Raw genomic sequence first — 22,751 nt, forward strand, 5'->3', positions numbered from 1 at the left:
CACTTCCAGATTCAACCAATACAGTATTTAATCTCCACATGTTTGCCAAAAATATAATTTAATAATATTACCTATGACCACCAAATTAAGCAGCTGCTTTCCTCCTTGTCTCTTCTCCAGCTCTGCTTTCACATCTATTTGTGGTTTTGTCTTGCTTGACTTTTTTACCGGAGTAGGCACTGTATTTTGCTCTTCTGAAATCTGAGCTACTTGAGATGAAAGAGTCGATGATTTTGAGACTGTCTCAAGTACCCCAGAAGCTACTCTGGCATCTTCAGTTAACAGTCCTTTCTGAAGTGTGTTAGCATGGCCATTTTCTTCAGCAATCAGACTAGGGAAAAAAAAAGAAAACACGAGGAATGCATATGACAAAGAAGCCAGAGAATATAGAACAGAAATTGAGTTTTCCCTTCATTATCATGTAAGCCCCAGACTAAGAATATGCGATAAACCCATTAGGTGGAAGCGATAAGCAGCTGGATACAAACTGCATAGATACCAGCTCTGAATATCTTGTCTGAAAAGCACTGTGAACAAAAGCAAGATAAGTAATCTTGTAAAATACATGAAAAAGATAGCAGCTTCCCACAGACACTTTTTTTAACAGGAAGGGAAAGGATAGTTGCAGAACAACTACAGAGAGCCTCTTGTCTCTGAAGAATCCAAGTCATCTTTGAAGCATCCATCCTAGAACAGCTTCCACAAACACTACTGGCATCACATCTGGACATAGTGACATTTTACTGTGAGAACAGGAACACAGCACAAAGAATAGATACTAAGCGTATCTGAGCTGCAATTTAAGGTGTAATGCTTATATATAATCACAGAATCATCTAGGTTGGAAAAGATCTTTAAGATCATTGAGTGCAACCATCAATCTAGTACTGCCATATCCACTACTAAATCAGGTTCCTAAGCACCACATGTACACACCTTTTAAATACCTCCAGAGATGGTGACTCCACCACTACCTGGGCAGCCTGTTCCAATGCCTGACAATTCTTTCACTGAAAAAAAATTTTCCTAATATCCAATCTAAACATTCTCTGCCACAACATCATCTAGTCCAACCCCCCTGCTAAAGCACATCCACTTCCCAGATCAAGTCAAAGAGGAACATGTCCAGGTGGATTTTGAAAACCTCCAAGGAAGCAGACTCCACACCCTCCCTGGGTAGCCTGTGCCAGGGTTCTCTCATTCTCACAGTAAAATAGTTTTTCCTTATGTTTAAATGGAACTTTTTGTGTTCCAGCTTCTTCCCATTACCCGTTGTCCTGTCACTGGACACTAGAGAAAAAAGTGCCACCCCATCCTCTTGACAGACACCTTTTAAATACTTGTAAGTATTAATGAGATTCCTACTCAAGCTTCTCTTTTCTAGGCTAAATAGTCCCAGGTCCTGCAGCCTTTCCTCATAAGAAAGATGCTCAAGTCCCCTGATCATCTTGGTGGCACTGCGCTGGACTCTCTCTAGAAGCTCTCTGTCCGTCTTGAGCTGAGGAGCCCAGAACCAGACACAGTGCTCCAGATGAGGCCTCACCAGGGCAGAGTACAGGGGGAGAAGAACCTCCCTTGACCTGCTGGCCACACTCTTCTTGATGCATCCCAGGATGCCATCAGCCATGAGGGCACATTGCTGGCTCATGGTTAGTTTATTATCAACCAGCATGCCCAGATCTCTCTCTGCAGAGCTGCTCTCCAGCAGATCTCAGCCTCTACTGGTGCATGGGGTTGTTCCTCCCTAGGTGCAGGACTCTGCATTTGTCCTTGTTGAATCTCATGAGGTATGATTCTTTTACACTCTATCACTCCTTTCCTGTCTAATTTGTAAATGAAGATATCTTCCTAATTTACACAAACATTTGGAGAACATATGACATGATTCTTCGCTTGTTATGTGCAAAGACTATCACTAAAAACAAATGCTAAGAAACACGTTCAAGAGAGCAAAGCCTTCTTACTGCCTGACAGAGCTCCATGATAAGGCATTAATGTTGGGAGCAAAACAGGAATAGAAACAGTTAATACAGGTGTGATAACATTGTGTCATGGCAAACTTCAATATACAATCACTGACCATTATGGTATATTGAAAATACCTACAAAACACTTCATTTAAAACTTTATACAAGAAGAAGAGTCTTCTACCCATGTAAAATTGGAAATCCTCTCCAATGCAGTACCACTGTGCTGCCAGCTCTCAGACTCAAGTTTCTCTACATCCAGTAACTTTTTCACTCTGCACTTTGTTTATGTACCATAATTAACTTCCCAGCTTTCCTCTTTTCAACTTCTACAAAATGACTTCTTTTTGTACTTCAGAATCCTACATTGTGACATCTCTGCTTTTTTTTTTTTTTGAGGTCACTTGTCATTTTCTTTCTGCATCAGAGTATTTGCATTGTATTAGTCCTTTTCTATTATACATATCTCAGGAAAAAACATATTCCAAGTATGTTGTTCTACTAAACAAAGTAGGTCAAGAGTTACAAGCTAAAAAAATAAATCTAAAATAATCCAGTTCAGATTGAATGCAAAAAATGAGCCTCTCATCATAGCACTATGCAACATGGGATATTTTATAGATCTCATTTTTTCTTTCCATTTCAGAACCCACCTAGGTAGTAAGTACTACAGCAAACTGATGAATTTTGACACTTTTTTCATAAGGCCCAAAGCCAAGCCTAAAGGCCAGAGCAGAAAGATAAGCACTCTGTTTTTTTGGCTACAGTTCCACAGCCCAAGGCCAAGGTATAGCATTAAGCCTGGACATACATGCACATGTTTCTCCAATTAGCTAAGCAAAGAGTTTGTGCCAGCCATGCTGGTTGCAGGGGCACAGATGGTACTGTGCTTCTGCATAATGGACAGACAATTCTGGATAAAGTCTATTCACAAGAACTTATCCTATCAAAATATTCTAAAACACTTGAAGGAGAAGGACAAATTTATATCCAACTTAGGTCACAGGTATCACCCTTAGGTCATACAATCACGATATTTTAGATTTGATATTTGTTGTATTACGGGGTCCAACATTTGAATAGTCAGTACACTGCTGCATTTAGAGTTTTACAGGTTTCAAATATTACCATGTATTGGAAAACTGAAAGCAATCTACACCGTGATAAACCAAGACTTGCCATTTCAGAGGAGAAACATTGGACTGGATTGAGCACACAAAGCATCTCTGATGAGATAATTCAGTTTTTTTGCCAACCAGTTGTGTTGGGTTTGTGCACAGCCCTTTCTGGTAACAGGGGAGGGCCTGCAATGGTGGCCCCTGTTAAGAAGTTGTTTGAAACTTTCCCCTTTCCTCTGACACTGTCAGACCCACCTCTGGGGATGAGCCAACTGGGCACCTCTGCAATCACTCTTTAAGAAACCATAAAAGGGAGGTTTGGAGGTGGTGGCAGAAGTGAGGTAAGAGAGAGAGACCCAAGGTTGATGAGGAAGGAGAGCATGAAATGTGCTGGAGCAGAGATTCCCCTGAATCCCATAGTGAGGTTGCTGCTGTCTCCCTGCAACTTGTGAAGGGCAACAGTGAAGCAGAGATCTGCTGGAAGATTGTGGGGGACCCCATGGTAGATTGGGTGGCTGTGCCCAGAGAGGCCCGGACTCTGTGGGGAGATGGCGTTGGAGCAAAATGTGTCTGGAGTTCTGCTGCCGTGGCGGACACCCACGTTGGTGGACTCTGTGAGAAGCTGCAGTCCCTAGGAAAGGGCTCACTCCAGAGGTTCATTAAGGACTGTATCCCATGGGAGGGACCTCACTTGGAGCAATGGAAGAATGTGAGGAGTAAGAAGTGGCAAAACTCATTTGTGGTGGACTGATTCCAAACCCCTGTGCCACTGAGGGGGTGGAATTAGGGATATCAGGAGCAGGGGTCTTCAAGGGTGGATGCATTTTAGTCATCATCCTATTGTGTTTTGTTTTCCACCTGTTCTGTTTCTAGTAGGTAGTGGGATTAAATTTATCTTGGTTTCTTCCCTAAGTCAAGTATTCAAGTCTGTTTTATGCAGAATTATAACCAGTGAGCTAGCCCTCCCGTTTCTCACTCCACAAGGCCCCTGGTTACATTTTCTCTGTCTCTTCCCACCACAGGGAGGAAGGTATAGCAGGGTGAGCAAGCAGCGGTGTGATGCTCTGTTGTCGGGTGGGCTTAAACCATGACATCAACGTCAGAGGAGAGTAAGTTTATTGCTAGATACATGAACAGAAAGATGAGCAGATAAAATGCACAATTCCAGTCTCACGAAGTACATGAAGAGAGATGCAACAATAATACTCTGACAGTTAGTTATTCCTCATGTCAACCAGACAAGTAATTTATTGAAAGCTTGATAACAGCTCAGAAAAATAAGGAGTTTCAACTCTTTAACAGTCAATGAAAAAAATGAATGACATTGAAAAATGATTTTCAGTAAGCCTTTTCCAGTGAGATTTTTCAAACTTTTTTAATTGAAACTTTCTGTCAGAAGACAGACTATACAGGTTATCCCACTAAGTACCTACTACACTGTAATATAGGCAGTTGAGGGTGTAAACAAGTCAATTGCATTAACAAGCATCTTCAGAGGCAAAGTTCCAACTTGGTCTCAGTTATGTTGAACTATCACATCAAGAAAAAGTTCTATGTTGAGGAAGAGCACTTCCTAACCAATTGCTTGCATCTTTGTATGAGAACTTGACGGAGCTACCAAAAGTGATCCTAGTTTGACAACATCTGTGCCTGTCACATCACTGCTAGTCGCTAACATGAAGCCACTGATTAGGCAACTCCTACCTTCTTTGAAAGGACAGAACCATTATGTACCTTGTGTGTGAACTGAAGTCATGTGGCCAAGAAAGCCTGACCACCAGCAATTCAGGCACAAGTATCAAATGAGCTTATCACTGCATTTTCTTAGGAAATCAGCAGACATACACAAGCCTGGCAAGCACCAATGTTTAGTCAAAATTACAACTGTCAGGACAGAAGCTTCATGTGTTCCCTTGACAGCAAGGATCACAACAGTAAAATGTTATGGCTGCATCACTATTTTCTGCAGGAAAATTAGGAAACCTGGTATTTGCTAGAAGACATGTTAGAAGACACTCAACCTCATACAACTATTGCAAGGTTCACACTACCATGCATTCAAAGAACCACCTGAAAGTTTATCTGAAGATTAACCCTGCATAACTTATCTTTTAAACATTATTTTCAATCTTCTAGTCTGGATGCTTAGTGAATTATTTTTATACAACCAACTCTTTCGGAGCACTTACAGTCATTACAAGACTGTCTACATTTATTTCCCCTTTCTAAATCATTAATTATACAAAATTGGTCTAGCTGATTAAAATAATCACGCTTTTGCTCACAACTTTCCTCATGACTTAACAGGAAGAAAAAGCCTAGTAAAGAGTTTTGCTAGAGTATCAGAAATAAATTTTTCAGAAGTAAGCAAACTCCATTTTATGTAGACAGTCTCCCTAAGAATAATCAACAATTGGTCAAAGCAATTCGTAACTTCTTATAATCCATTCCTTTCAAATAAGATTCACAGAATCACAGAATGGTGGGGGTTGGAAGGGACCTCTAGAGATCATCTAGTCCAACGTCCTTGCCAAAGTTGGTTCACCGCAATGAGGTCACACAGGAATGGGTCCAGAATCATAACCTGAATCATAACCCAGGAATGGGTTTTTAAAAAACCTCCAAAGAAGATACCATACCATCCTTGGGGAGCCTGTGCCAGGACTCTCTCACAGTAAAGAAGTTTTGCCTCATGTTCAAGTGGAACTTCTTGTGTTCCAGCTTGTGCCTGTTAACCCATCTCCTGTCATGGTATGCTACAGAAAAAACACTTGCCCTATCCTCTCGACACTCACTCTTTAGGTATTTGTAAGTGTTGATAAACTCCCTCAGTCTTTTCTTCTCCACGTTTAACAGTCCTTGGTCCCACAGACTTTCATTGTAAGAGACGTTCCAGTCCTCAATCATCTTGGTGGCCCTGTGCTGAACTTTCTCCAGCAACTCCCTGTCCTTCTTGAACTGAGGGGCCCAGAACTGGACACAATATTCCACATGCGGTCTCACATGGGCAGAGCAGAGGGGGAGGAGAACCTCTCTCAACCTACTAACCACAACCCCTCTAATATACCCAAGGATGTCATTGGCCTTCTTGGACATGAGGGCACATTGCTGGCTCATGCTCATCCTGCTGTCCACCAGGACCCTCCAGACCCTTTCCCCTGTACTACTCTCTTAAGAGTTCATTCCCCAACCTGTACTGGTACATGGGGTTATTCTTTCCCAGATGCAAGACTCTACACTTGCCCCTGTTGAATTTCATTAGATTTCTCCCTGCCCACCTATCCAGCCTGTCCAGGTCTCGTTGAACGGCAGCACAGCCTTCTGGCATGTCCGCCACTTCCCCCAGTTTAGTATCATCAGCAAACTTGGTGAGTGTACGCTCTGTCCCTTCATTCAGGACATTGATGACTACGTTGAATAAAACTGGCCCCAGAACTGACCCTTGTGGGAGTTTTAATGCTGGGAGTAAGGGGCATAATTACAGGTCTTTTAGAATGTAAACTGTTATGAGTAATTTATCATACCCTGCTTTTGGTCAGAGATATAAACCACGTACTTAGAACTTGATATTATTATAAATCTGTTGCACTACATTTATCATTCAACAACAACATAAAATGAGTGAAGAAAGTTAAAAGAACAAATCTTTCTCGGGGTTAATAAACACAGAATCATTCTGTTTCCTGACAAATCATCCTTATGCTGTCAATAACACAGAAGATAATTGTAAAAGAAAGAAGCCAACTCTGATACTCATAGAGTTGAGGCACAGGTTCTTACTTTGCTTTGTTTTTCAAGTTTAGAAATGGACACATCCAAAGTCCCTACAAGCTTGCGAGGCAATGCTAGTGCTTCAGCTAACCACAGTGTATTTAGCACCGGCCTTACATAGAGACTGTGGAAAAGAGCTAGTCAAGCTCCAGCTGTTAGGAAAAGAATGAGGACAGCAAACGCCACTGTTCTACACTAGAGAAGGAAAAATATGATGCAAATACAATTAAAAGGCCTCCCTCATCATTCCTCATGTCAGGGTCCTAGTACCTTGAAAATGTCTCCACAGCGGGCCATGGGACAAAAAAAAAGACTCTTTGAAGCAAGGATCTTCACACATGCAGACAACTTTATCATTCAAATTGCCCTTTCTTCCATACTCATTGCTTGACTGTTCTCCAAATCTCCTGCTCTTTTACAAATCACTTCACTTCTTACCCATTCATCCCCCTAAAAGTTAAATGTCTAATATGCATCCAATTTCTATAGAAAAAAAAGAGGCTTCTTGTTCTCGATTACTATTTCAGCAGTACCACTTAAAGAAGTGAATTAAAAGCCACCTTCAGAATGTTGAGGATTTGTCTAAAGGGACTACCAGCAGGTCCTGAACACTTAATTTTTTGTGTCACAAAAAACAGCATGTCACTAAACTCAAAAGCAAGCATGATACAAACTATTTCAGAATTCTTGAAGAGTAGTAAAGTGGCTGAGAAATATATTAGAGTCAACCATCTTTTCTTGCAGACTGAGTCAACACTAGACTATCCACTAATTACTCCAGCCTACAGATGAGGAAACATCCTTATCTACTCCTTCCCTATGGAGCAGGCACACATACACAAGGCAGAGCAGTTAGTTGCTAAATAAGTATGACATATAAAATTCTTGTTTTGTCCTTTTTTTATAAGCAAACATTTAAAATACTCATTATTACAGGTAAAAATTGTGATCACTGTCACCCAGGACTAGCTGGCAGATGTCACTCACTTAAGAATCCACAAAAGTCTCCAGGAAAAACTCCAATTTGTAAGAATTGTAGTAGAAATACCACAGGTGAAGGTGCCATGATACTGACAGGAATTTTGTGATCAAGTCCAATTGTCACATATAGAGTCACTGATTAGTAGAGGTAAGGGGGGGAAGAAAAAAAGAGTTCCCTTTTATAAATTGCAAACCTCAAACAGCACAGAAACGGGATTTTGAAAGGCCCATAAATTTTTCATTTGGAGCTTATTGCATTTTAGTAGCTGAATGAAAGTGATGTCTCTCAGCAATAACATTTAGCAGTTCAAAGGGAATACCGACATCAGCTTCACACCTTGTATTAAATGCACTTAAGAGATTAAGTAGATGCAACTGCTTGCTTTCTGCTCAGTTATCAGCCACGCACAAGAAAGATACTGTAAAATAAAGATGATGCCGTCCTCTTACTCTCAAAAATGCTTCCTAGATCAGAACTACAAACACTGTGGGATAAAGTGAGGCTACTGGCACTGCTTATGCTTGTGCATTTTTTTTTTCATGAACATGACCTATGGAATTTCTTGCCACAGATTTGATGGCTGTTGGTTCAAAAACAGAATAAGCACATCCAATTAAGAAAAATTCCATTAAAAACAGCCTAATAGTGTAGGGGAGCCACAGAATCCTACACATAATGACATTTCACGGACTGTATTCCCAATACATATGCCCTGTCCTTGTATATTTAAGTGTCCACTACTGTTTTAGGCAGACTGATCCAGATGTCTGCTACTATGCTTTCATGAGACATCCCCCCTCAACAGTTCCAAGTTCAGGATAAAATTAGAGCTACTGCTCAACTATTCTAAGATAGCTAAAGCATAATGAGTATTAATTTCATCTCTACAACAGTTGTACCCTGGACACCTGTTAAAGTTAATAAAAGCTGCAGAGGAAGGCAAAGTTTAGCCATAAGTGATCGTTTTCCCCATAAATGATTCTTAAATGTATTACTTCCTTTGAAGAACAAGCAATTACAGTTAAGATTTATTGATTTCATGATTCCACTTACAGAACTAAATTTAAAATAAATGAACCCCAAGAAAGTTCAGTATTCTATGAAGCGGATGTTTAAATAATCTGACTAGCTGATATCTCTCTGCATTATTCATAGTGAAAGGATTTGTTAAACTCAAAACGTGAGGTACCATCTTCTGAAAGTAATTCTGAGTCAAACAAGAAGCTAAGATGGTTAGTTCTGGAGAGTGACACTAAAACTGCTGTAAAAAATAGAAGAAAAAAAAAAGAAGAAGAAAACTTGCTACAGGTGCATCAGTCTCAAAGAAGAGCTGCTGATGTACCTTGATGTACAAGGGCTTGGCTTACCATGGAACTTCAAATCCCATAGACTGTTTCTTTCCAGACACTGTCATTTTGGTAATTTTTGGCACAATTTCAGATTCCATTCTGGCTGACTGGGAATCCCTTGTTTTTCCTAGTAATAGACAAAAAGTAAGTTTGAACTTAAGGTTGTTACTAACAGGTGTTAAAATATAAAGTTTAACAAGTTACATTACTTCTCTTTGACACAAATATACCAGCTTGTGATGATGAATTCTCAACTTCAGGGTCTTACTTTAAATATTTGTTCAAAATAATCTACAAACATTTATTGCAGAAAATCTCATCTGTATCTCCAAGCATTCATATGACACTTACATAATTCAAGAACTTTACTTACAGCAATTCTGCAGAATACCAGAAGCATTTCATGCAGTATGAGGATGAAGAAATGCTTTGCAGCTGTAAAGCAGCTGATTAGGTTAAGTCTTATTTAGTTTTTCTTTTGCATTAACACTGTTGAGCCTCAAGGCTATTGTAAGGTAAAAAAAAAATATGTATATATCCACCTCAGGTACTGTAGCAGCAACGGAAGCTATGTGTGAGCTACCAAGCCTTCCCTGAAACCTGAGAACAGTTGTCTCATACTGAATTACACTGAAGAAGTCAAGAAATACCCAAAAGCTAGCTAATTTAAAGGTTATTTAGAAATAATTATCACAGTTGAGTAATTATGATAAAAAAAACATACCTTTTAAAGTAACATAAATGAAAACACAATTACAGTAAAATTTATTCTCAATTTTGTGAAACTACAGCTTCACAATCAATAGCACTACAGTGCTATTAGTTTCTTGTCAAGCTGGAAAAAAAATAAAAATTATTCTGGGGAAGAGAAGTTTGAATAAATAAAAGTAAGCTAGCTCTTTTCTTTCCATAATTCCCTACTTAATATGTTAGGATTCCTTCTCCCTCCAAGGAAAAAGACTTCCAGCTTTACATCACAGCATCTGCCCCTTGCATTCTGAAGAATGTAACACACATGGAAAAGTAAAACAATAACCTGAATTCAGAGTTAAGCTGCAAGTTTTAAACAATCTTCACCTACAGAGGTATCTGAAAACTAGAGAAATGCCAATACTCTTCCAGTAAAAGATCTGTTTGAACAGTCAGTCAAGTGAATGCTTATTTTGAATAACAAGTTAATCTTTTAAGTATTTTAGATTACGACTCTAACATGAACTGTTAATTGGTCCTACTCACTTAGGTTAACTCTTTATCACATCCTAAAGTATGGCAGCTCCACCTTTAAAACCACAGAATCATATTGCTTTGCAGGTTATATATAAGTTGCGGTCAAGGCTGCTTAAGATTTTAGGTAAGGAAACAGAACACCACAGACAAATCTATAATAGACAGCATATTAAAAAAAACTATTATGCAACTTTTTCAAAGGAATGACACTATAGATCAAGACATCCTTATTTAACTGATGACTTGGTGTTCACTCATTTTATCTGCTGACAGACATTTATATTTATATGCCACCTGGAGATCCCTGGAAAAAGAAGTCTGTATGTGTATTAAAAGTTGCATACCAAATACACTGTAAATCAAGAAAAACAGTAAGAGAAATTAAGGCAGCACCACAAATCACAGTTTACAGTAATCACAAGTGATGAAACTGACAAACAAATACTAAAGATTCAGAATATGAAGTTCTCAGATCACTGCACAATGATTACGAGTTAAGCACAAGGACTTTGTTTCATCTTCAAGCTCCCATGCAGATAACCTACAGCATGTTTTACTAAGTAGTTAAATCTCTGGAGTTACAGTAAAAATTGTTACTTTTGTTGCCAACTTGTTTTTTTCCACTTCAACTCTTAACAATTTTCAAGTAGATGTCACTTTCAACTGCCATATAAACATGAGTGCTTCACATGTCATTTGAAAGCTGAATTACAGTTAATTTTCAGAGAATACCATGCTTGAAATCTGGCTGCTAGGAGCCAATAATTACAAAAAGCCATAATGGAACTGAAATTAGATTAATTAAAAGAAATAAAGATAACAATTCATGACACATAAGTTGAAAATAACTTGTACTCTCTCAGCAATATTCAATACATATGATAAAAAATCAAAGGAAGTCAAATTCACAAAATCGTTTCTAAATTGGTTAGAGAAGATGTAAGCTTTACTCTGTATACTGTTGAAGTGTTTGACACTGATGTATGTGCATTCAACAATTCAACTACTTGACACAGAAAACACAGAAATTTAAAACTGGAGATTAGTAAACACTAGAACTTGAAACGAGATACAAAAATAAAATTACAAAGAGCAAGAGAAAGTAAAGTAATTGTTTACCAACAGCACTGACAGTGTGGTCGGTTTTTCACTTTATGTATTTTTATAAAGCACCAAGCACTTCAGCATAGGTAGAATGTAGAAGCAGATCAGGACCATGTAAGGATAAAACATAGAAGATAATCCTGGTGTGGTGGCATTCAAATAGACACAAAAACAATGAAAGAATTATTAGTAACACTACTGATAGAAGTATCAAATAGAATGTTTATGACTTTAATGTTTTTATCAACAAGCACAACAAAGCAGCAGCACATCTAAGTACAAGAGCCTGTCTTTTGTGCACTACAGTGCACAGATCAGTAATTATGGTCTTCATTACAAAGGACATAAAGGCTGGGAAAGGAATATACTTTACTATCTAATCTATAGGCACCTGAGAAAACCATATGATAAATTCTTATCTGCTTTAGCAGGAGAGGGAAAAGCTATTCAGCACTTAATAGATCAAATGCAAGTCCTGAAATTGCACCTTGGAATTTAAAGGAAGTCAATGCACAATGCTGATATCAGTCTTAAAACACTTCTTAATCAACAACCAGATTATTTTTTGGCAACTGAAGTGCACTACAAAGGTGTAGGAGCTGTAATCCCAGGCTGCTTAGGACAAGAACAGCTGCAAAGAAAAATTAATCTCTGAAGAAAAAGGATATAAAGGATATATAAGTCAAGAAAGGCTTCAGAAAGCTCTTCATGGCTACTGCCATTGGACATTCTTAAACATATACCTAAGTAACTAAATGACAACACGTTTCCTAAATCAAGAGTACACATAAAAACAAAGACAGACGCATCTTCCATAAACTCCTAAAGAAGTACAAATACCCATTCCTACATTTCACTGCTCTAGCATTGCAAAAAATAAAAGAGTGGATCACATGCATGTAAATGCATCAACTAGCCAATGGTGTCAAACTGCACAGCAAGACGTTTTATTGAAGAGAGTACTCTATGAAAATTCTGGCAATTCATTACCCTAACACTAGGAAAATTAAAGAAATTTTCCTTCCATGAAAACAGAAAGTACGCATTCACAAATAATAACAATGTGGAAGTTTGTCAACATAACAGTTCTCACAATTATAAATGTTTAAAACCCAAAACTTCTAGCCTATTTTAAGTGAAGTAGTTTTCAGATAAATATTTGGTATTTAGACTGCACCAACATCAGAGAACTTAGAATAAAAAGTGCACCGTAGCTACACATGAAACACTATTAAAAAACAAAGCATACACTGACGCACTTTGTCTCAGTATTAAATTAGGATGACCCTAATGCCAAAGGGAACAGACTGCACTGACACTACTCCAGTACAGCCATGGCAGTATGAGACAACTTGAAAATCAAAGGTCTCTCCTCTTTGCTTTCACCTTTCCTGCATATGTCTGTTCATCTTCTGACTTAAAAGCCTTTTGATTTAGTCAGAAAGTATTACCAATGACACCTGCTGTAATGTTCATGCCATATTAAAAATATAACCCCAAAATCCGATGGCAAAATGAAGTGTTTGCAGACTAATAAACGGGACACAGACACATATATACACACAGATGCAGGAAGCAAGTAAACTATAAGGACAGTCTTGAAAAGAGTTTCTGGTTATGAAACCCGGAGTAGGAAAAGTGTATGGATACAGTCAACAATCTTCCTAGATTTTTAATTTCCTCTGTAAAAACGTCTGTAAGGAGGAGCTGTAGAGGATTTAAGGAAACAAATCAAAATATTGTTTTGGCTTTTCATCGTACATAACAGGCTTGAGAAGTTATTTTCTCATTTTTTGTTCATTTATATACTTACATTGAAAGTAACAGGAAGAAAAAAATTGGTCTTTTCCCTAATTCTGTTGGAGGTATGGAAGTTATGTTTCATCACTCGGAATAGTTGACTGTCAGTCTACTCTGTTCCTAGGTAGTTTAGAGGCACATAAAAACAGGAGTCTGTTAAATAACCACCATCTCAACACAGACATGTTGATACCAAGTGAAGTAGGGATATTGGCATATTTGGAGAAATTCACACTAGCACTGGGTATCTAAGTCCTCACTGGCTTCATTCAGATAGCCATACCTTTTCAACAACAGAAATAACATGCCATCATTTTAGAATCCTATACACAGAGGACTCTCCTCCCAATTTGTCTTCCCTGACCAAACTGTATAATGGCATTGAAACTTTAAGCTCAACTACACCATTGCACCCTTTAATTAAAAAATTAATTCCTGGCAATGCAGCTATTGAGTGTAACAACAGAAGCACGGACACGACACAGTTCTCTCTGAAAAGCAGATTTCGTAACTGAGGCCTCTATCAGGGTAATCCTTCCCTTCCTATATGCCCTGCCCTGACTTAAAAGTAATTTTAAGGCCCCACAATTGTGAAAGTATTCCAACTATGAAGTATACAAGAAGCAACCAGATTCAACAATACCAATCTCATTACACAAAATGTAATGCTCAGAAGCATGTGTTACTTGTTTGCCCACATATATGTGGGTATATATTAACATCTAATCCATTCATCCATCATTTTAATAATCTTTTTCAAATCTTTTTTCTGTAACATATCCCAGCTGACAATTTTTAATCTGTTCATATACTTCTATTAATGCCATAAACCTCACAAGCTTCTAGCTTTTAATTTCCTTTAAGTAAAACTGTATTTTTTCCCTTCAAATTTCACACCACACAGGAGAAAAAAAAAAGGATAAAAGAAAATTTGTCACAGACACACATCACTAAAAATATTTTTCTTCCATAATTTGACAGAATTATTTGACTAAAGTGCTGTAGAACGTGGTGGCAAATTGCAGCAGTTAGTTAAGTCTGACACAGAGCACACTGGAGATTCAGTAGCAGTGGTATCAAGTATTGGTACAATCAACATAACACTGTGCTGGAAATAGTATCAGAAGTCCAAGACTCTAAACCATGACCTACTAGTATACAACACAACTACTTAACTTAGAACATCCCAGATTTCCTAAATGTACAGTCTGATACCCTTTTAAATATTCTGCTTGCAAATAATTTGTTGTGTTTACATTCCTACTGCCCATAACTTTAATTTCTTTGGATGTAACAGATCAGTGACAGTCTGCTGCACGCATGATAAGCAATTTCAACACACAGAAATTCTTTCTGAAAGCAATATAGGATAACTGGGAAAGGAAAAACTCTCCCTCTCATCTATGATCCTAGAAACATTAGCAGCTCTCCAAGGAGCACCTCTGATAGCTAAGAAACACCACCTAAGCACCTCTAATAAAAATGTCACATGAAAAAAATGTCAAAATAAAACATCACTTTAGTATTTAAATTATACCACTTCAAAATATCCATTTTTAGGAAAATGCCTAATATTATATTACTATGAAGTGCAATATATAAATGGATGCTACCGAACAGCCACAGCACTTATGAAAATAATGCAACAGTTCAAATTAATAAAGGCAACTTGCTAAGTCACCCCTCCCAGTGCTGAGACACAGCCATTCTAATGATACTAATGAAAACAATTCTCCAAACAAGACGACTGAACTTTTTCTTTTTAAAAGAAAGGTTATTTCCTAATAGAAACCACAGTCAGGGGTTTTCCAGGTAACTTTGTCTTTTTGTAACTATTACCTTCTCTGCAAAGCTTCAGATGGTGAGCATGACTTTTTTTCATGAAACTGGGAGTAGGCATTTTCACTAAAAAATGCTGAAAATAAAATTGTCTACTTGCACCTGACTACAAGAATTTTTTTTTTTCAAGGCTTGATACAGTAAGATGGAGGAGGGATAGAAGCAGGCTATTGAGTGATATTCCTGAATATTGCCAATATGGGCTGGTTCTGTGGCCCACTACACACAAACAGCACAACTTGCCACCCTAAAGTTCCAGAAACAGTTTGCTTCACTACATGCAGCTGCCACAACTGGATGTTCAGTAGGCACAGTGAGAAGGGCCATCAGTCTTGACTGTTACATTCAGCTGGCACTTCTCATTGTTCAGGTTTTACTCTCAATCCTTGCAACTTTCAGAAAGTTGAACTCTTAAATCCAAAACCTTATTTGTTCAGGTGAGGTACCTGCCTGGAGCTGACTGGTTTTTTTGCTTCCAGACAAGGGAGACAGGGAAACTGGAAGATAAAAGATTAGATAGAATGGTTATTTTAAAAAATGGCACCCGAAGAAAATGTATTTATATAAATTAAATCCTTCCAGTGATCTTTTCACTTTCTGAAAATCAACTCAGTTTGCCCTCAGAAAACAGTTCATGTATGCTCTTATGGCTTAAGTTTTAACAACTAAATACCTGAAATACTTCATCAATATTCAAGATGCTCTGGCTGTTTTGACCAGGCTGGATTTTGTTGTGTCCCCTGACAGCAAATCCTAACTCTCCTGTGGTTTCTGTAGTTTCCTTCCTACCACATCAATAAACTAGAGGCATGAAGTTTGCCTTGGATAACCATAAAAAGCAAACACCACCGTTGGGCAAGAGAAAAAAAAAACCAAAACAAAACAGTATAGTGAGCATTGTAAAGCAGCAAGACAATCAACATGGCCAAGGACAGACAAGGACTACCAGAATGAAAACCACTAAAGCAAAGACAAAGTGAGAACTATAATAACAAAAAAAAAAAAAAAAAAAAAATAACAATCTTAGTTAAGCACCTAACTTGGTGAAAATCTCCATGTAAGGAGACAGAGAAAATAAGAAGCCACATACTCAGTGACAAGTTATACACAGAGCTAAACATGAACAAAGGAAGTAGAAGAGTATCAGAACTCAAAATGAACACAAACTATGGGTGGGGAAAAAGTGGAAATGGAAAATAATCATAGCCAATGATTGGAAAATAGGTAGGAAACTAGAAATGGTTAGATAAGAAATCTGGAATGATCAAAGGAAAAATGGACCTGCAATGAGGAAATGTGTGTATGGCACAAACAGGAATTTTAAAAATGTTAACACGATTAAATAAATCGGAGGACGAGAAGGACACAGACACTGACATTAGATGAGGCTGAAGTGGATGGGGTGAAATATGTTATAACAAAGTGATAACACAAAGATTTTCTTTCCTGCCTGGAACTTAACCAAAATTTCCAGGGTCTAATTGTTTCTCTCACCATCAACACTTCCTTCTTGACTGACGCCAAATAATACAGAAAATACAACAGTCGGCTACTACTGTGTTCTCGTGCTCTTCTGACCTGAAACATACGTGTTCCCATGGTATTAATCTCGCCATCAAGACTTATTTAAACTACTTGGATTCAAATACATAAACAGCACAAATTTAATGTTACCTGTTAAAACTATTTTTTCCTCTCCAACTCTGTATTGCAATCACTCCATCAAATGGTGCTCCTTTCATTTATATCCCATGTCCCCCATAAACCTAATGTCTCAGAGAATGGCATAATATATATTTTTATATAAAACTTTTTACTGAACTTTATTAAGAGCACTCAGCGTTTTAGAAAATTAAACTTGTGCATCTCAGTATCTGGATAAAGAACATGACATTCCAATTGGCATCTATCCCTAAGAAGTTATGTTTAATCAATATATGTCAATAAAGGAACACATAGTTCACTTCTGTATGCAGATTACTGGTATGGTCTTTTCAGAAACATTGATAACTGGTGTGGTTTACATTCACAATTAATAGTATCAGGAGAAAGAAAGACACTGTCACTGAAGTAGAACTCTCAAGATATCCAGTTTCACTAAGCCAACACCTCCCATGAAAAGAAGAGATATCTGCTGTATAGAAAGCCATACTGGGGGCAGGGGCGGGGGGTGGGGGTAGGGGCGGGGGGTCCGTTTTCTTCTACAATCAGCTGTCTCCTTTTGATGTCTCTGATACGTAAATATGTAAAGGTCCAACAGGAATTCACAACAATCAAAAGAGTGACTTTCTCATCTGTCAAGTTTTTTAAAAGAATGCCCTGCGGTATTTCTCATGCCTACTGCTTATATAGTTCAATGGACTAAAATCCAGTCCTTCACATAACCGTAACTCAGTACAACTCATCTTGTAACTACTGAAACCTTATTTGTGGGAGGCGTATTATTTTGCACTCTAGCAATGCCAACGATGTCCCTTCTCAATCCGTAACTAATACTGCAATCTGCTGTAAAAATAATTTATTAGATATTTGCAGTTTTTCTGTAACAGCACCTTTACTCTCCCACACAGACACAACTGTAAGTTGTTGATGGTGTTTTCTAATTCAACGAATTCTTCTTAAATGAGTGTGAATTGTCTTTCACTGAGATTTAGAAAAGCTCAGTCTGGTATGTCTGAAGTGCAACTTCCTACCATAAATGGTCATAAAGAGCAGAGTCAGCACTATGGGCAGGTTAACCCTAAAAAGATATCCCCTTCAGCCAGTCACTTAATTGAACAGAACACCCAGAGTCCATGCAAATTACCAGAACTTCTGTTAAAACCTCGGCCCAAAATGAGTATGTAAAACCGAAAGTATGATATGGACCTTCTACTACAATTATATTGAATTTCCAAAAATAACAGACAGCAATTTCAGGTTTAATTTTTAGCTAGTGTTATAATGCCAGAGGATGGAGCTATTTGCCTGCACATGATCCAGGTATTTCAGAAACAAGGGCATATCTTTGACACATTGATGTTATCTCCACAAGTACATTCCTGCTGACTGTATTCAGGAGTGTGAGGCATTTTGTAAGAGTAAGCTTCCTGGATCACAGTCTCTATTTATGCATCAAAATTACCTCAGTATGAAAAAAGAAGTGTAAATAGAAGAAGAGTGAACAAAAAAAAAATTAGCAGCAAACTGATAGTACATAAAAAGTAAAATAATCCTGAGTATGCTAAACTCTTTCACAATCATTCTTCAAACTTTCTCCAGAAACAGAGGTAGCCTTCTAAAGTTGCAGGAAAAAAACAAAAACAAAAAAGAAAAACCACCAATTCCTATTTACTAGTCTTGCATAATTATTTTCAGCATTTATAAGCTTTGGAAAATTGTATTTTGCAGACTTTTAGGGGAGTGACAATTTCATGGTAAGATTACCTAAAACCTTACTTATATTCTCTGAATTCTCAATTCTCTCACCCTCCTGGTGACACCACACCACCATTAGATCCTGATTGGGACAGAGAGTTGCTCTATCTGTGGGAGAATTTTTTTTTTCTTAGAAGTCAGTCAGATTTTTAAGTTTTTACTTGTCCATGCATCCACTGCAAAGTTAATCCTGCATAAGAAAAATACATTTATTTGATGCCCCTCTGTGATTTCAGGTATGGCAGTACAAACTGCAATATCACAGCAGAGGGCACGTTTCAGAGTGGAAGATTTGTGGCTTCAGAGGACCAAAAGAATAACCCCATCTCATGACAAGAATTTAATCAGCTACTGAAAGAAGCAGTTTAGGGATTTGCATGTGAAAATATGATTTCAAAAAAAATTAAAACTCTTCAACAGACAGAGTATGGTTTATAATTTAAAAAAAAAAAAAAGTAAATAAATTCAAGGTCCAGCAGTATAGCAATTACTGAAAACACTATGTAAAAACACACACATCCATACAATAAATTAAAACTCAAATGCATTTAATAAAAAAAATAACTGTTCATGAGTACAAGGGAGCCAGACTCCTTGACTGGGACTGACTTTTGCATTTCTGCTCACAAGGTTATGGTATTTAAACAGCAAATCCCCACAGATGTCTCCTTTTTAATCTGTGGGGTTTTCCTTAAAAAGACAGACTCCGGTTACGTATCTTACAAAAACTCAGCCAAAGACTCCAATTTTGTAAGCTTTACCTATAATGAAGATGAAAGGAAATGAGAGTACACATTAGAATTTCATTAAAGACAGAGGAATGATGGCATGGGATTGCCAACAGAAATGCAGCTGAAAAGATGGAAGCACATTACCTGGGACAGTTCAGATTTCAAGGACTTTTATTTCACATAGTAACAAAACTGACTTATTGATGATCAACATGCCTACCACCTCTAAGTTAATAGAGATGGAGACATCTTCCCAAGCCAGTAGTTAGGGTACTTCTCTGGGATCTTGTAAAACTAGGTACAAAGTTTGTACTAGGTACAAACTATAACGTGTATCATCCATATCAGTGTTCAGACTCTTGACAGTTTTTTGGGATTTGGGGTTTTTTTGCACTTTGGCAAGCTACAATCTCCCAATTACTTTTTTTTTCACTAAAGACTACTAGTCAGCTTTTGACATGAGTCTCAGTTGAAAACCAACCATCTTTGTAGAGCAGGTTCACTATTTTTTCATATATGGAACTCAAAGCAGATCTACTAGATCCTATTTTTGTTACAAATACTTAAATGCTACCTAAATTCTCAAGTCCATACCCATAGTGGTGGCTTGAACTCAACAAGAACTGCTTCAGGATATTGCTGTGCTTCTAATAAGACAGAAAATCGTTACTGAAGAAAAAGACAACTATGGTACAAAAACAAGTAAAGTTACAGAACTTTTTTACATGAACCATAAATATTCTTAGAAAAACACAACATACTAAAGAGTACAGCATCGCTCTATATTGAGAACTAGATACAAAAATAAAAAGTCACTGACAACAACAAAAACCACCAAAAAACCCCACAAACCCTGTAATATGGTGAAAACAATTGTGCTATTATAAATCCCCAAATAAAAATCATTAAAAGATGATATAGTTTTGACCAGAGAAATCAGACAGTCATTTTCTGAAATGTCACAGAACAACATGTAGTGTTAGTGTTTCTTGACCATGAGCAAGCTTAATAAATCAAGGAAACCAACAAGTCAAAAAAACAGACATTATTCACCAGAATGAAATAATGATGCTGGAAGGCAGGCTCCAATGAAGATGAAATCAGAAGAATACAAGACACATTCTGCAAGCTTGCGTGCTTTGCAGAAATGATGGGTGTTCTATGCAAGGTCTCCAGCTCAGTGAGCAAATGATGCCTTTACTGAAGATGAAAAAGAACTTCTGAAGAAACAGTAATAGGCAGTGAAATGGGGACTAGCATGTTACATGTAATAGGTGCTATCACTTTTTAAGGAAGTCTAGTAGAACAGTGTCTGCCCATGTGCTGCCAAGACAAAAGATATCTTTTTTCAGGGCAAGTATTTGTAGCTATGCACATGGATGTCCTTATTTAAGTTTTAAGTAGGTAGCTACTGTAAATCAAATTTTTAAAGGAAAAAAACCAAGATGTCTGCCTATATGAACAAACAGTACAGTTGACAGAATGATGCAAAAGGGTCCTCTGCTATCTGATGATCTCAAAATGCAGACGAACCTTCAGAACTAACAGTTGATAAACCTCTGACTACAAAAGAAGTGTACTAAAAGATGGAGGATAAAGCAGAAGGTACACTATTTTACAAGGTTTTCTAAAATGGCGTAGTTCAAAGGTACTGTAACTACAAAATCCTATCTCTTTTGCTATTCCAACCAGTCTCTTATTATCCAACACTTAAGAAACTACTGGAGATGTATAACTTTGTAAAAAATTAAATTATACATTAACTCAGCTTATTTTAAAAAGCTGGTAATATTAAAGAGTTTAATATATACATTTAAAAGCCGCCCAAGCAGTGACTTTGAAGAGGAAAATGGTAAATGCTCAGATTTTTACTGTTTTTAATGTATCAAAAATAAAAAACATTAAGAAAGGACACGTTGGAAACAAAAGGCATTAAAAAGGCATTACATATGTAAATTAGGCAAAATTAAACATTTCACACAATCTGTTCAAAGGAGATTTGCTGAGTGAAAGTACGCTTTTTGTACTACTTGTCTTACTAGGATTAAATGTAAAATAGTGAAGCAACACACACACACACTTACCAAAACCAAATAAAATAATTAACAAGGTGCTGTGTTTCCTTTTGGGGTTTTTTTCCTCCTCCAAATTAAAGACAAATATTGACCAAGTACCTCCTCTTCCTCTCCTTCACTGCTCCAATACTTCAGATTAAGGAGTGGTAGTTTATGCCATCAATTCAATTTTCCATTATTCCTCAACTACAAAACATTAAGTATCTTTCTGAAAATACTTAACTGCAGGATCACTATTTCTAAAATTTTCAATATACATTTCAGAAACACTACTTCAATTTTTTACTTATACCAGATTCAGCATTAGATAATTAAAAAGAAATATGTATATATGTATACAGGACAGTTTCAAGTATTCTGTAGACAAACATCTATTTTAAAAACGTAAGAAAACACTTCACATTTCCTCCTGCTGCCTGAATTTTGTTTTCAGTGTTTCATAATGTTCTTACATCATGAAATCAAAGGCTGTAGGTGCATCATCAAACAAGACACTTCTAGAACATGATCACAACCTACCACTTCAATACTAAAGATCACAATTTACAATATGCTATTATTTACCAGTTCCTCTCCTACTTTTTATATTAGATACCACTTAAAATGAGAACATCTTCCCATCATCATCCAGAGTCTTATCCCTCTCCTTAATGCTATTTTCCACTCACGGTGGAATATCAGAACAAAACGAAATGAGCCTTAAGATTTTGGTACTATGTCCATAACAACAAGGTATATAACGATGTGTTATTTCACACGTGACTGCTCTCTAATAAAAGAGACCTTGACTGGTCCCAATTATTCTACAGAATCAGCATTTCATTCTACCTTACTACTAGGATTTCAAAGTTTAGCTCCTCTGTTATAGCTAGCTACATTAGCTATGTTATTGATCTTGATAGTGGTATACTTCGCAGATACTCGTGTGCTGTAAAGGTCTTTTTTCCCCACATATACTTCCTAAACACAAGCAATTCCTGCCATTTGGGGGGAAAAAAAAAAAAAAAAAAGAAAAAATAGTACAATTTCTGTTTTATCCTCAGTGTTATAAAGATGAAAGTTAAATAGATCACACACAAACCTATTCGATAGCAGCTGTCTTTTGTTGAAGATAAATAGTAAGTAAATACAGCCTTAGGAGAGGATGATCACATTCTCAAAGAACAGCTTGAGTGCACATAACTTTCTTCTAGTTTGTTTCTGTCAAAATTTCTGTTTGTCACCTCTGTTACCAACATCTACTTCCGCTGCTTCCTTTAATTCCAACTGAAGGCACCCTGCTCATTTCCTGAATGAATGGAATTAGTTGGCCACAATGCTCTCTTGCCATGTTCATATACAGAGTACATTTGAGGAAGTACAAAAACCTGG

General features: G+C 37.3%; 1 protein-coding gene across 4 annotated transcripts in view; it reads right to left on the minus strand.

Annotated features, from left to right (window-relative positions):
* The window catches only part of HBS1L (HBS1 like translational GTPase), a 62,827-nt gene that overhangs the window by 18,660 nt on the left and 21,416 nt on the right, over positions 1 to 22,751 (minus strand). For 3 of the 4 annotated variants that reach the window (XM_061990727.1, XM_061990726.1, XM_061990728.1), the window contains 2 exons: positions 9,206 to 9,314; positions 72 to 331 (listed from right to left, as the gene is read on the minus strand). In XM_061990727.1, the coding sequence (XP_061846711.1) occupies positions 72 to 331; positions 9,206 to 9,314 (369 nt within the window). Of the gene's footprint in view, positions 1 to 71; positions 332 to 9,205; positions 9,315 to 21,389; positions 21,567 to 22,461; positions 22,738 to 22,751 lie in introns of those variants that run through there. The other variant, XM_061990729.1, reaches the window with a different exon arrangement.

This window comes from Colius striatus, chromosome 2 (genome assembly GCF_028858725.1).
Source record: "Colius striatus isolate bColStr4 chromosome 2, bColStr4.1.hap1, whole genome shotgun sequence".
In the NCBI taxonomy this organism is placed as follows: domain Eukaryota; kingdom Metazoa; phylum Chordata; class Aves; order Coliiformes; family Coliidae; genus Colius; species Colius striatus.